General features: G+C 35.1%; 1 protein-coding gene across 1 annotated transcript in view; it reads left to right on the forward strand.

Moving 5' to 3' along the window:
- The window catches only part of CNTNAP4 (contactin associated protein family member 4), a 239,678-nt gene that overhangs the window by 24,655 nt on the left and 199,751 nt on the right, over positions 1-15,272 (forward strand). The window contains exon 2 of the mRNA XM_012772535.3: positions 9,183-9,293. Coding sequence (XP_012627989.3) covers positions 9,183-9,293 — 111 coding nt within the window. The remainder of the gene's footprint in view (positions 1-9,182; positions 9,294-15,272) is intronic.

The following is a 15,272-nucleotide window of genomic DNA, read 5'->3' on the forward strand; positions in this document are numbered from 1 at the left end:
GTTCTGTTGTGAAGGGGATATGTTTATCAGCACTCAATAGAGAGACATCAAATTGAAGCACCATTTTCAGACCATGGGAGATATCAGAGCAATTTGAGGACAGACATCTCTGGAACCAAAGACTATGTTTTTATAATGCATACTGTCTCCTGTTTCATTTCTGTTTAAAGAGATCATTAACAAAGAGAGAAATATTTGATTACAATAGATGAAGTATATACCCACAGCCTAACAACAATAACAAAAATACTTCACTGAATAATAAGAAAAGCATAAATAAAAGTAAAGATGAACATAATAACAGAAAAAATTGAAAACAAATGTTTGACTGATTATATATATATATATAATAGTATAATTGATTTATATTACGTTTCTAAGTGGAAAAATGGAGGATAATCATAGACAATTTGCAGAAATTGAGAATGGATAACAACATATGGAAAACATTGACTGCATTAATCAAAGTAATGACATGAATACACACAGTTACAATTTTGTTCACCTATTAAATGAGAAAATCTAGCTGAGGTGTGTGATGAAATGAATGGAGAATAAATTGATATTTTCATTGTGGGAAACAAAGGTAATTTGTTTCAGCATCTTCAGATATATTTTAAAAATTACATTTTGATCCACTAATTCTCCTAAGTATCTATAGGATGTTCTTTTCATTATTCCTGATATAAAATTAGATGACATGGTATAACGTGTGGCCAAATTATCTGTTAATAAGTCTATAACGTGGGTAGATTTCCAGAGCTCTGATGCTTGCCTTACTTTTTAAAAAATTATTTCTTCTACCCCTTCACCTTTGATTGGCTTTGTTTGGTAGATTTGTGGGTCTCTTTGTCCTAATATCTGGATTTTAAATAGTTGCTATTAAACCTCTAAAATCAATCAGCCTCTGGCTGTTCTGTCATTAAAAGTTAACTGCCTTCCCATTAATCCATTAATTGTGAAGATTAATTGGGAAACCTATTCAAACTAAGGCTATATACTTGGAACATGTAAGCCAGTGTTTGCTTCCAAATGAAAGCTTATCTCATTAACATCATAGAATATTAACAATTATATATATGTGTGTGTATGTATCTACACACACACACACACACACACACACACATACACATAGATATATAAAATTCACCCATACCTTATATAGGAGAATATGCATGGAAACTTATAGGCTGCTGCCTAAATGAATTACTTGACAACTAGAAAATCTGTCTTTAGTTTAGCTCTAGGAAAACACACTGATAGATATTTGCTTGTTTTAAATTGGAGCAATATGTTCTTTTTTTAAGACTTAAGCCACTGATTGACAGAGTTAGAAGCTCATGTTTGTCTTATTTAATATATCTAAAACTAGTATCCTCAAGTAAATGTTAATTTACATGTCAAAGTCAAATTAATACTTAAAGAAGCTAAAGAATTCAGTAGTAGGCTACACTCAGCGGTATTTGAGTTGAAATGTTATTTTAAGTAATGATGAGAGAATGAGAGATGAAACCAGGGTAGGCCCACATTTTGTCACTTGCGCTTATGAAAATTATATTTTATTCAAGGTGTGTTGTCACTTTTCTCTAAAACTTACTCTTTTTCTTTTTTTTTCTCACCAGAACATGGCTATATAGCAGCTTCCTCCACACACTGTCAGTTGATATGGCTACATAGGGAGAAAGGGGTAGGATTTGATACCATAACCATTTCTTCAGTCTTTAAACAGCCCCTATAAAGCAGCATGAAGAGCATAAAAGCATTACAAAAGTAACAAAACTCTCCATTGGATAAGAATTAATTTGCAACTGTATATTAGTAGTTTCTAAACTAGCAAGGTCCTGGTTGTGGGGTGCAGTCCTAGGAAGTTTTGCATCTCCCCCAGCTGTGATTCCACTGTATGGTTAGGGAAAATCACTGAAGGTGCATCCTTTACCCGTGAGACAACCTGAAGCTGGTTGATAATAGGTTTTTATCAGGAGGTTGATGAGATACCTGTGTCTTCTGAGTTCTCGGAGTGGACTTTGGTGGCTTTTCTTGGGTGTGCTGAGTGTAGCCTGAATGGTTGCAGCTGTGCGGATGAGATGGCAGAGTTGGGAAGAGCTCAGTGGTGTGAAGATAAATGAAAACCACCCAAATGAAAACAAGCAAAGGCGATTTATTCAAAGTATGCTAGGGGAAGGGAGTCAGCTATCATTGCTGGAGTTTGGTAGAGACTCAAAGGGAGTCACAGGAGAGAAAAGGTTCATAGTGAGAAAAGGGGGCAGGCTCAGGCATGCCCCATTTGGAAACTATTGGTGTGGTGACACTGTTGGCAGGCTAACCAAAAGTGAGGCATCCTATGTGGTGAGTTAGAGGTATATATTTGGCTTTCTCTGTATTTAGTGGAGATTTAGAAATCTCTGCTAAATAATAGCCAGTCCTAAATTGGAAATGGGCAAAAATTACTGAAACTATAAGTTATTAACCAAGTCCTGGCTGTTTGGCCCAATTACTATAGGAATTATTACTTGGCTTCCTGAACAGGTTCCTATGGATAGAAGTCTGGCTTGCTTGACTGGTTACCAGAGATAGCAGGTTGGCTCCCTGGGCTGGTTGCTATAGGTTCTTGTATGTAGACTGGCCATTGTCCGTTTGCATATTCAGTCTCTCATTGGGCAGGAAACAGAGATGTATTTAGGTACTGAGTTGTATGTCATGCGAGGGCAGGGGATAAGACTCCACCTGGCATCCTGAAACTGAAACTGACAAATTTGTAGAACTAATTGACACTGGGTTTATGGTTAGAGAACAATAACATTGTTTAACTTTCTGGATGAAATCTTGCCTTGTATACAATATTTTTTGATATATGTTAACATAATTCCATACTTACTTAAATTTGTTGACGACTTCCAATTTTAACTGGATAACAATTTTAATAATATAAATTGAAATAAAACAATTTTGTTCACGGAAATAGATTTCCTTGTGTTGTAGTCCTAGCACTTCCGGAGGATTGCTTGAGGCTAGGAGTTTGAGACCAGCCTGAACTAAAGGGAGACACCGTCTCCAAAAATCAAACAAAAAAAGAAAAATGAAAAAATTGGCTGGGCGTGGTGGCGCGTGACTGTGACCCCAGCTTCTCGGTAGGCTGAGACAGAAGGATGGCTTAACCCCAAGAGTTTGAAGTTACAGTGAGCTATGATTGTGTCATTGCATTCTAGCCTGGGTGACAGAGTGAGACCCAGTCTCCAAAAAACAAAAACAAAAAACAGGGTATTTGTCAGGATCAAATGAGTTAATACATGTAAAGCACTGAAAACATAAGCACCCAATAATATATACCTATTATTTTAGTACAGGTAGTGTTACACACAGATTAAGAAAATTGAATTGCTTTTATTAAAAACTGAACAGCTTTTACTTGGTTATGATAATTATGCATTGAAGCCTTTTAAAAATAAAATTAATTACTTTCTATCAAGCTTTATTAGAATACTTTCAATACAGCTTGCATCTTTATTTGTGAGAGGTTATTGAGATTTTTCCTATGTACAAATTGCTGGAGATGTAATTTGTCATTATCTTTTTAATGACAATGGTAAGTTTTTCTCTCATGTGAAAAGTAAATGCTAACTTTTCTGAGATAATGACCTGAAAGCCATGCATTTGTGTGTCATTGTGTGTGTTCGTGTGTGTGTATGAAAATGACTCAACATTCTTTTTTTTTCTAATATGGATATTCTAATAGAATTCATTAAAACTCCTTAGAGGTAATCAGTTTATACAATTTTTTTAACTAAAAAAAAGACTAATATATAGTTTTACTACTTCCAAATGATATTAAGGTTACTATGGAAATTCTAATATGACTGAGAAAAGTAAAATAAAATGGGATATAATTTTGGATAAGCAGAGAATAATGGGAGTGATGTTCATTTCTTTTCTAATAGAAGGAAACAATAATTAACCCACCATGCCTTGCTACCATTTTTAATTGTATAAGCTTCCATGAAAATGTTTGGTGACTGTATTAAATTTGGAGTCATCATCCTGCTCTCCTTTGCCCCTTTAACCAAGAATGTTGCCTGTGGTATGGTGGTGAAGGGACTGGAGTAATATGACAATCTAACATAGTATTTAATTAAATAATTTAAAAAATTATGTTTTGAGCTGAAATGTTATTTCAGATTTGAAAAGCACCTTGCTGAAATACCTATGTGCTATGAATGATCTTTATTTGCATCTGAAAATTAACTGTAAATAAGAGCTAATAATCATTGAAATGTGAGAGGAAGCTGGAGGGTTCTAGGTGAGAGATTACTCAAGGAGAAGAACAGTTTGCTGGGTTGATTTACCAGAGTCTAGAATAGTGTTTCTCAACCTTGGTGCTATTAAATTTGCGACTAGATGATTGTTTTGTCATGGAGGCCTACCCTGGGCATTATGAAATGTTTAACAGCATCCCTGGATTCAACCCACTAGACGCCAGTAGATGCCAACTGGGATTCCCTTCCCAGTTGTGATGTCTTCAGATACTGCTAATGTTTCCATGTGTGTGTGCATACAAAATTGTCTCTGATTGAGTAACTTTGAGCTAGAATGTAGGCCTCAATTTTTCAAATCCAAAACCTGTGTTTTACTGGGGCAGTCAGCAAAAATTGATTTGCTGGACTTAAATTCAGAGGAGACTGATAGTTAATACAGAATTCCATTTCATTAATGTCTAGAGAAAAAAAAAAAATCTCTTTTACTCCAGGCATATTATTGCTGTTTGAGATCCCTCTCCTCTGGTGTCAAGACTGTTGAAGATCAAATAAACAAATAGCACCCAAAACCTGGAATTGGGAGTACACAACTCCTTGAGAGATGTTTTATTCATGCCATTATGGTGTCTAATGAAATTCCTACACCCCAAACCTGAAGAAATTATAATTATGGTCATGGTATTCTTATATACCAGATTCTGGACCCCAACTTGTCTTGTAAATATCATGGTTCTGCCACAATGAGATGGGCAGATTAACCAAAGTCTGTGCCTCAACGACATCATCTGTTAGATAATGATATCAGTACATCAACAGGAGGGGTAAAGAGTAGTTACTGTGTGTAGAAGGGTTATAAGTTCTCAGCACAGAGTGCTCACTAAACGTGTGTTAGTTATTATTAGTTTTATATTAGAATACTTAAAATATTTATTGCTAAATGAACATAGAGTAAACTGCAGGGGAATTTATACATTCATAGTAAAGAACTATGAAAAATAATAATGTCATGTAACCACCAAGGCCAATAGCTAGAACTTTATGAAATGTCAGAAGCACCTCCATCTGCCTTTCTGTCATCCATTTCCCATATTACATGTCCCTCTTCCCACAAATGGAAAAAAGTACTCCTTTTACTTTAATTCCATTATTTTAAAGCTAAAAGTAGAACAGTATTGATTCTCAATTTATAGCTGGCAAAAATAAATGAACAATAAATATATGCTCTCTAGAGCGATTGCACTACAGAGGCATTTTACATCCAAAATATCGATCTGAATCTGCATAATTGATTGAATTGCAGTTAAACACCCTTTTCATCACACTTACACCTACATACTGATAATGATTTGAAAATCACAGTAGTTCTAGTAAACACACACCCACACATGCTCCCTCCCCCATACATGTAATACACTCATTTGTATGTGCAGACACCCACACCATAGTTTACATAGCATACCAAGCATTTTGGTTGTTGTTTGTAATTGAGCATAATCAGAATTTCCTTCAACACTCCATGGGCTGTATGTCTTTTCATGTCTACACACCTTAATTCTTGAATTACAACTAGATTGGCTGGTGTGAGTACTTAAGCTAGTCAATAGACATGAAGGAACTGTCTGTTTGAAGAGTTAGCTAAAAACTTTAAGGTGTAACATAAAAAAAAGTGGACTTAAAATAAAAATGAGACAACCTTAAAAATAAAATGCTACATTAGGCAAATTCTTGGGAAAGGCATTCAAGAACAAATTATATTCAGGCAGAAGGAGCTTCATGAAATCTCAGGTGAATCTAGATAATTCTTGGATTATTTTAAATTAAATTGCTTATTGTTAATTAAAACATTTGGGACAATAATCCTGCATAATATTTAATTATTAATATATGCTAAAGACTAAATATGAGAAAAATAATTTTCTGATTATGGCAGAAATAGGAACAACTTAGTAATTTTATAAAATAAAAGAAAAATACTTTAAAGATTACACAGAATAAAGAATTAGCTGAATAAATTAAACATGTATGGATTTCATGGTAAACATGAGATTATTCTTATATTTTCTTTCACTCCTTGTATTTTATTTTTTGATATTAAAACAATATGGGTGATACACATAAAAAGGATAGATTAAAAATAAATTTATATATCCTTATAATGTCTATTGATATGTAATATATGTATATGTTGTAGATATATATTTATATATGAAGCATAATGATAACTGGAAACCTTTGTACCACCTATTGAAGAATTTGAGCATTGTCAATTTCATTACATCAAACTGTGTACTTTTCCTTATCCTGATTCTGCTTTCCTTAAGTGATAACCACGATCCTGAATTTTATGATTTCCATTTCTTTTTTTAAAATAGTTTTTAAAATTTACATATGTCCCTAAACAACATACAGTATTACTTAGTTTTGCTTTTCTGAAAACTATAAACATATCACATACTCTTTTATAACTTGATATTTTTTCTCAAAAATTTTGCTTCTAAGAGCCAACCATTTTATTTTGTGTTGCTGTGGTTCCTTTGTATTGTTGTATATTATCCTATTGTGAAAAGTACTATAATTTATCTGTTCTTTGGCCATTGAATGTTTGGGCTAACAGTTTTTTGACATTATGAGCAATGTTGCTGGAAATTGTACATGTCTCCTGGTGCACAAATGCAAGTTACTCTAGCGCAGTACTTTTCTCTTTTCATGAGACACAGAGAATGCTAGTATTTGTATGTTACCCTTGGGTAAGAAGGCATATCTCCTTGAAACCATTGGTTTAACATAGGGAAGCTTTGTCTAAGAGGGCCTGTACAATTTTATTGTATCAATAAAATTGGTGGAACATGGCCTATGAGAAAGTTCAAATATACGACTAATGACAAACTTTTAACAAAAAGTTGTATGAGTTTATATGCCTACTAGCAGTGTGCTGGAGCTTGTCTTGGCCCACATTCTCTGGGTGATCTGATGTCAAACTTCTTACATCTGTGTACATTACTACTCTGTTGCAGTCCTGTTTCACATTTCTTTTTCCTGATTTATATAGGCTCTGTGCTGTGAAGTCTCTGATTGTACCATGTGCCATTTATTTTTTATTTTGGCATATTATGGGGGTACAAATTTTAAGGTTTCAGTAAATGCCCTTTTCCCCCTCCCCCCACAAGTCTGAGTTTCCAGCATGACCATCCCCCAGATGGTACACATCTCACTCATTATGTATGTATATACTCGCCTCCCTCCCCCCTCCCATGTGCCCAATACCCTATTACTGTAGTACCTATGTGTCCACTTAGGTGCTGCTCAGTTAATACCAGTTTGTTGGTGAGTATATGTGGTGCTTGTTTTTCCATTCTTGGGATACTTCACTTAGTAGTATGGGTTCCAGCTCTAACCAGGAAAAGATAAGATGTGCTATATCACCGTTGTTTCTTAGAGCTGAATAGTAAATCCATGGTATACATATACCACATTTTATTAATCCATTCTTGTATTGATGGGCACTTGGGCTGTTTCCACAGCCTTGCAATTATGAATTGTGCTGCTATAAACATTCGAGTGCAGGTGTCTTTTTTGTAGAGTGTCATTGGATCTTTTGGGTAGATGCCCAGCAATGGGATTCCTGGATCAAATGGTAGATTCACTTGTATCGCTTTAAGGCATCTCCATATTGCTTTCCACAGAGGTTGAACTAGTTTGCACTCCCACCAGCAGTATAGGAGTGTTCATCTCTCTCTGCATCCACGCCAGCATTTGTTATTTGGGGACTTTTTGATAAAGGCCATTCTCACTGGAGTTAAGTGATATCTCATTGTAGTTTTGATTTGCATTTCCCTGATGATTAGCGATGTTGAGCATTTTTTCATGTTTGTTGGCCATTCTTCTGTCTTCTTTAGAAAAGTTTCTGTTCAAGTCCTTTGCTCACTTTTTAATAGGGTTATTTGATTTTTAATTCCTGATTTTCGTGAGTTCTAAGTATATTCTAGTTATCAGTCCCGTATCAGATGTGTAGGATGCAAAAATTTTCTCCCATTCTGTAGGTTGTCTGTTTACTCTCATGACTGTTTCTTTGGCTGTGCAGAAGCTTTTTAGTTTGATCATGTCCCATTTATTTATTTTTGTTGCTGCTGTGATTGCCTTTGGGGACTTCTTCATTAACTCTTTGCCTAGGCTGATGTCTAAGAGAGTGTTTCCAGGATTTTCCTCTAGAATTCTAATAGTTTCATACCTTAGGTTTAAGTCTGTTATCCAGCGTGAGTTGATTTTTGTGAGAGGTGAAAGCTGTGGGCCCTGCTTAGCCTTCTACAAGTGGCTATCCAGTTTTCCCAGCACCATTTATTGAAAAGGGATTCTTTTCCCCAGCGTATGTTTTTGTCTGCTTTGTCAAAGATTAGATGGCTATATGAGCGTGGTTTTATATCATGATTCTCAGGTCTGTTTTTTTCTAGTGTATTTTTTGATTTAAAGGTGGTTTTTGTTTTTCTTTATTTTTGTTTTATTTTCCTTTACTTGGAATACTAATAGTATACTTCTTTATATGTTTTGGAAGTACTTCCCACATTTTGTGATTTTTCTTTTTACTTTCTTTGTGGTGTCTTTGGAAACCATAAGTTCTTAATTTTAATATAGTCAAGTTTATAAATCTTTTCTTTTATGATGAGGTATAGTAATTTTTTTCTACCTTAAGATATTATATTACTGTAAAATTTTTATGATATTTTCTTTTTCTATTTCCATTGGCTCTTTAAATTCTTTCTCATTTCTTATTAAACTTAGTAGGCTTGCAATTTAGAATATTGCATATAAGTAGGGGGCATATTTTCAGAGATCTGAGATCCTAGCTTTTGATATTGTTTTGTTTGTTTGTTTAATTGTTTTGTATATTGATTCCTATCTGCACTAACCCTAATGTGGCATTTTTCCTCCTGGCAGATGATTGTGATGATCCTCTCGTGCCTGCCTTGCCTCAGTCGTCATTCAGCAGCTCTTCCGAGCTGTCTAACAGTCATGGTCCAGGGTTTGCAAGGCTAAATCGAAGAGACGGTAAGTCTGCTTTTTTTTTCCTGAATGGTTCAGGACAAATCTCACTAATTTTCCATTCTCTTTTAATAAAATCATATAAGTGATACCTTGTAAAAGGAAGTAAATTTCTAAATAAGCAAATGGTTAAAATTCATGAGATGTATATGACATCTAGCTTATGTTCTGGAATGGCAAAGGGACACATTCTATTTGAAAATCTATGTCATCATTTCAAAGTCCAAATAATTGAATTCCTTTAGTCTGGCAGGCTTTTTACATACCTTATAAGACAAATTTTCTACAATAATATGCAATTGTTATAGATGCAGCAGTGATGAAAACTTAATTGGCCTTCTATTTCAAGTTAAACAAAGAAGTTTGCAGGAAATAATTTTAAAAGATGCTAGTTATTCAAAAATAATAATCCCTCAGTTTATTTAATTCTCAATGTGGTGAACATGATTTTCTTTCCCGTTGAGGAATAGGAACATAATAAGGCATTCATGCTCTTTTAGGAATACTCCGTTCATATTGTTTGATATCTCTTAGGTAGGTTGTGTTTGATCCCTTGGATATGTTTAAAGGACAGTGAAGATAATTAAATAGCAACTTGTGATAGAAATAAGAGAATTTCAAAACACCATGTACTTAGAGTATCATTGTGATCACTTTTTACAATGTGTTAAGGTAAAAGTTATCTACACATACCTTGGGAGGAAAGAAGCTTGGCAACACAAACATAGAAAACATTTTTAACAACAGTAAAAAATAGACACTGGCATATGTTTTTAAAACCACGCTTCGCCCACTTATTATCCCCTTCTTTTATGCCACATCAGTCAGCCACTTTTTTCAATTTGACTCCTTGATGCTATCCTTGGTGCTGTTGTTTTAATGTTTGAGCACAATGAACATTGGACATGATCAATAGTGTGGGTATCTGTATCTTGCTATCTGTTACACATTGTGTGTGTATATTTCATACATAGTTCTAATTGCAATGTAGAACACCTTCACATAATTTTGTTTATTTTAAAACTTCAACTCATATTATTTTAGATCCCACTTATGTGTGTGAAGATATTAACTGAGAGTAAGAACCGAGATGCTTGTATCAAATGGGAAATTGGGGGCACTTGAATATATATGTATAGATAATGCTTGTTTGTTCCTTTTAAATGCCTTGTAGTGAGAACTATTGGTAATACAGGACCATCTCTCCCTGTTTGAAATTCTGAATCTCTGATCGAGCAGACAAGTGGGCTCTCCTAGCTTCCCTGAGGTCCATTTCAGATCCTGCACCCATGTCCCTACCAGCAGGAATGCTGCGATCATGTACCGATCTCAGAATAAATTTTCCATCCTGTATTTCTTTTTAAAGTAAAGCAAAGTTTAACATGTACCATCACTTCATGTCAGTAATAAATGATTTCACAGAATGTAGTGCACTGAAAGAGACACAATATTTAATTTACCTATTTATTTTGTTTGTTCAGGTTCAATAAATCACAAAAAAATATGTCATTAAGTGGATCAAATCATATTTTTCATTAATTTATATATTCATCAAGAGTCTCCATCACTGGGACTCATTTTCATTCTTAATTCATTTCTATGGCTCTTGGTAAAAACACAATATCAAACTTCATGAATCTCATTTGCATGTTAATGAAACTGAGAAACAAAACAGGACCATTTTAATTATCTTTTGCTGGTTGTCAACCTACTTGATTACATTTTTCTTTTTTATTTAGTTTTTTTCTTTTCTCTCCCTATTGATTACATGAAGTTTTCACAAAGGAACATCCAATTTTGATTGATTTATTAAAAGCTATAGTTGTTTTCTAGTACTGAAACATTCCTTATAGTAGTTTGATCAGGTTTGGGAAGGGCACTGAGTCATTAGCAGGTCAGATATAAATAAACTAAACCAGCAAATAAATATCCTAGTAACCTAGATGCACAGATATAGTGACTTCTTAACTCGAAGCCAAAGAATGGACAGAAAGAAAATGAGGAACTACTCACTTGTTTTCCATCAGTGGGATGAGAAGTGCCATGGGTAACACCATGAAAATGACGTGGGCCCCAGAAATGAGGGAAGAGAATTGGGGGAAAGGCTCTTGTTAAACAGTGATTCTGTTTGTACCAGTAGGGAGGAAGACAAATTTACTTTTTTTTGAGGTATACTAATTTAATTTTGCTGCATGAATGCTGCTGTGGGTTGACTTGTGTCCTCCAAAAGGATATGTTTAAGTTCTAACCCAGATAGCTGTGAATGTGACCTTATTTGAACACAGAGTCTTTTTAGATGTCATCAAGTTGAGATGAGGTTACACTAGATTAGCATGGGCCCTAAATCCAATGACTGATGTCCTTATAAGATGAATGAGATTTGGGGATACCCAGAGACACAGAGGAGACAGAGAGAAGACCATATGGAGACAGAAGCAGGAACTGGAGTGGTGCAACTATAGAACGAAGGAATGTCAAGAGGTCCCAGCAACCACCAGAAACCAGGAATTGAGGCATAGAGGATTCTTTTCTAAAGCCCACAGAGGGAGGATGGCCCTGTCCACTGATACCTTATTTTCAACACCTCCTCGCCTCAGTTCTAGCCAGAACCCTGGGAGAATGAATCTCTGTTCTTTTAAAGCTGCCCAGTTTCTGATAATTTGTTATGGAGACCCTAGGAAATTGATACAAGTGCCGTTGAGTAAATGACTTCTTTTTAATTAAATGATGGACCGGAGGACTGTTTAAATCATTTTCAAGAACAAATTATTTACTTCCTTTGCACTGGGAAGATCCATTTTAATTTGAACCTGAAAGATTTCATGGCTCAAAGAAGTATAATATAATCCAGACTTAGCTGTAAACAACACAAAACCAATCGCTGCTAATGCTGATAATATAATGGAATCAAATATCTTTCTTCTTTTAAGTAATATTTTTGTTGTTAGAGTTTTAGTACAGTTTGAATTTTAATGTGCAACGTACAGTTAAGTATATGTTGATATTTTCTATTTTTAATGGAGGGTTCAGATAGGTAGTAGTGTGCCGTTTGATAGTCTAAATGTACTCTTAGGACAGAACATAAAGAAGCTACATTTTGTAGAACTGTTCCTGGGGTTGTAATTTAATCCAAATGAACATCTTTATTTTCATGTACTTGGGAAACCTTGGAAATGAAATACTTGTATATACAAGTAAAATAATACAATAGTAAATAAAATTATTTCCACAACAAAAATAAAATATTTATATGTGCAAGTGTAAACATGTATATGTACACTTATTTAATTATATAGAAGATTGCTTCCAGAGCTGACAACTACTTTGTTTTCTCCCATTTATTCTGGAAGATCAGAATATTTCCTGTTGCTAAAAAGTAGCACATTTGTCTACATTTTCCTGTGGTCTATTTTTTTTTAAACTACAACTGAATATTTCTACTCTAAATGCTTGTTAAGCAATGTTTTCCCCATAGCTATAAAATTTGCTGTTAAAATTAAGCACCAATCTGTGAGAAATTAGCTTACTTGGTTAATTGACAGAGATAACTCCCATTCTTGGATAGACCTCTAATAAGAATAATTATGGCTGGGCATGCTGGCTCATGTCTGTAATCCCAGCATTTTGGGAGGCCAAGGTGGGAGGATCAGTTGAGGCCAGGAGTTTGAGACCAGCCTGGGCAACATAGCAAGACCCCATCTCTATGAAAAATTAAAAAAAAAATTAGCCAGGCATGATGGTGTGAGTCCATAGTCTCAGCTGTTCTGGTGACTAAGGTAGGAGGATCACATGAGCCCAGGAATTTGAGGCTGCAGTGAGCTATTGTTGTGCCACTGACCATTCCAGCCTGGACAACAGAGTGAGACCCTGTCTCTTAAAAAAATATATATATATAATAGTAGCATTGTATATAGAATTGTTTGGCAATTCTTACTGCCCTAAATTATTGTGCTTCTTTGCATACAGCTGTTATGTTTAAATAAAATCCCCAAGATACATTTCCAAGATATCATGCTGCATGTCAGTGCTTAAGAGGACAGATCCCCAGAGATAAGAAATAATAGGTGCTTCTTTTGAGATGAATGCTTCCTAGTGTTAAACATATCATATAAAATGCTTTATAATAGTTATATTTTGAAAATGATACTACTAACATATTTAATAACCAATGCTTTCTGTATAAAGAAAAGAATAGGAGGTGACTTTTGTATGGGATTGAAAAATCTCACACCTTGAGAAAGCAGAACCTTGCTGGCATAGTTGGTGGCAGTCGGAAATGTGCGTGAGATGTCCTGTGACCAGGCCAGGGTGAATGAGCTTCCCTGACTGAGTTTGCTGCATTCAGGATGTCCCCTACTTGTAAAGTTTGTTGGAGAACAAAAGATGCCAGCAATTTATTTCCTTCTAGGCCAAGTGCTTTCCCATCCCATCGGGAACTCGATGTGCTGAGAAAGCCCTTGCCCCTTGAATTGCCAGGGTCCCCCGCCTTCTTGCTGATCCAGGCTGTGGCACATGACTTCTTATCTTTTGTCTGGTGCCCTAATTTATCTCCTGGATTGGGCCCTACCTTAAATCCACAGATGTACAGCTCTTAACGTTGAGATGGAAGCGCTGAAATCTGACTCAAACTCTGGATAATCACCCCTGTGTCACAGAACACAAGCTTCCCGGACACACTTGAACTTCAGCTCCTCCAGCATGCTTCAAGATTGAGTCCTTTGGACTCTCTCCTGTGGATCATAAAATTTTAGGTGAAGAGCATTTGCTTTAGTGTTAGACATGTCTGGGATCAATTCACCGTTCTTAGGTTTTAATCACTACTACCTCTTACTCCATTAAGGATAGATGAGATATTTAACCTCTATGCTTTAATTTCCTATTGGAAGAATACCGATAATAGTGAGATTGTGTTGGCCTTTTGAAGATGATTATAGCACCACAGAGGGTGTGGCCACATGAATTACAAAAACACAGTCCCACTTGAACATTAACCAGTTTCGAAGTGTGTTCTGCCAATTAACCCCATTTTAGCAAACCTCACAGAACCAAATATGTACACGAATTTATACAAAGGCAATCTCAAGGAATTCAGGCTTCCACGTAATTATGCTAGGAAGAGTCAATTTATTCCTGATTAATTATAAAGCAAAACCGAGTCGAAGATTTATAGTTGTATTTTATATGTTCATTATTAGATTGAAGTAATGATAAAACATTCTCATATGTCCTTAGTTGAAGTTTATGAACTAGGGTGATAAGATGGTTTTATTTAAAATATTTTTATTTTTTTTTGTTTTTAGCAACTGGAAATTGGTTTATGAAGTTAAGGGAAAAAAAGCCTTACGAAGAGATTAACATTTTGATTAAGGTTTAGAAAATGAAGTTCGAGATCAGTTTTGTGATCAGTGGTGTGTTCACTTGTGCTAATGTGTTATGTTTTGTATACTGGCCTTGAGAAGGTGAAATAACAATGAATGAAGATTTATATCTTTTATTTCTCAATATGCCTATATCTTCTATTCATTAAAGCAGAGAATAGTTTGTTACCGCTTCTGAGATTAACATAGAATAGCTTCTATTCTTGTATTGATGCGTTTGATTTAACACCAGGGATGATTGCCCACCTGATGGTTGGTTCCCTGTTGACTTTAGATATTGCTCTTCCTCCTTGGCCCCATCCTTATTGACATGCTACACGCTCATATGATATCTTGCCAGTGACATAGTACTCTCTCTGTCTTACCCTATATTGTCCTTGACTGCCCTATAGTACACATTCTTCAGCTCTGTATCAATCTGATAATGTCATCCCTGGGAATATACCAAGTAGCCAAGTAATTTATAGTGATTAAAAAATGCTGGTTTGGAAATCAGTAAAACTAGAGTCTAATACTAAATTATGGGTGGCCTTGGGGAAATGACATTACTTTTCTTTTTTTGTTTGTTTCCTATAAAAGTATGGGGTTGGATTTGAGGATCTCCAAA

The sequence above is a fragment of the Microcebus murinus genome, chromosome 20, assembly GCF_040939455.1.
Source record: "Microcebus murinus isolate Inina chromosome 20, M.murinus_Inina_mat1.0, whole genome shotgun sequence".
NCBI classification, from domain to species: Eukaryota; Metazoa; Chordata; class Mammalia; order Primates; family Cheirogaleidae; genus Microcebus; species Microcebus murinus.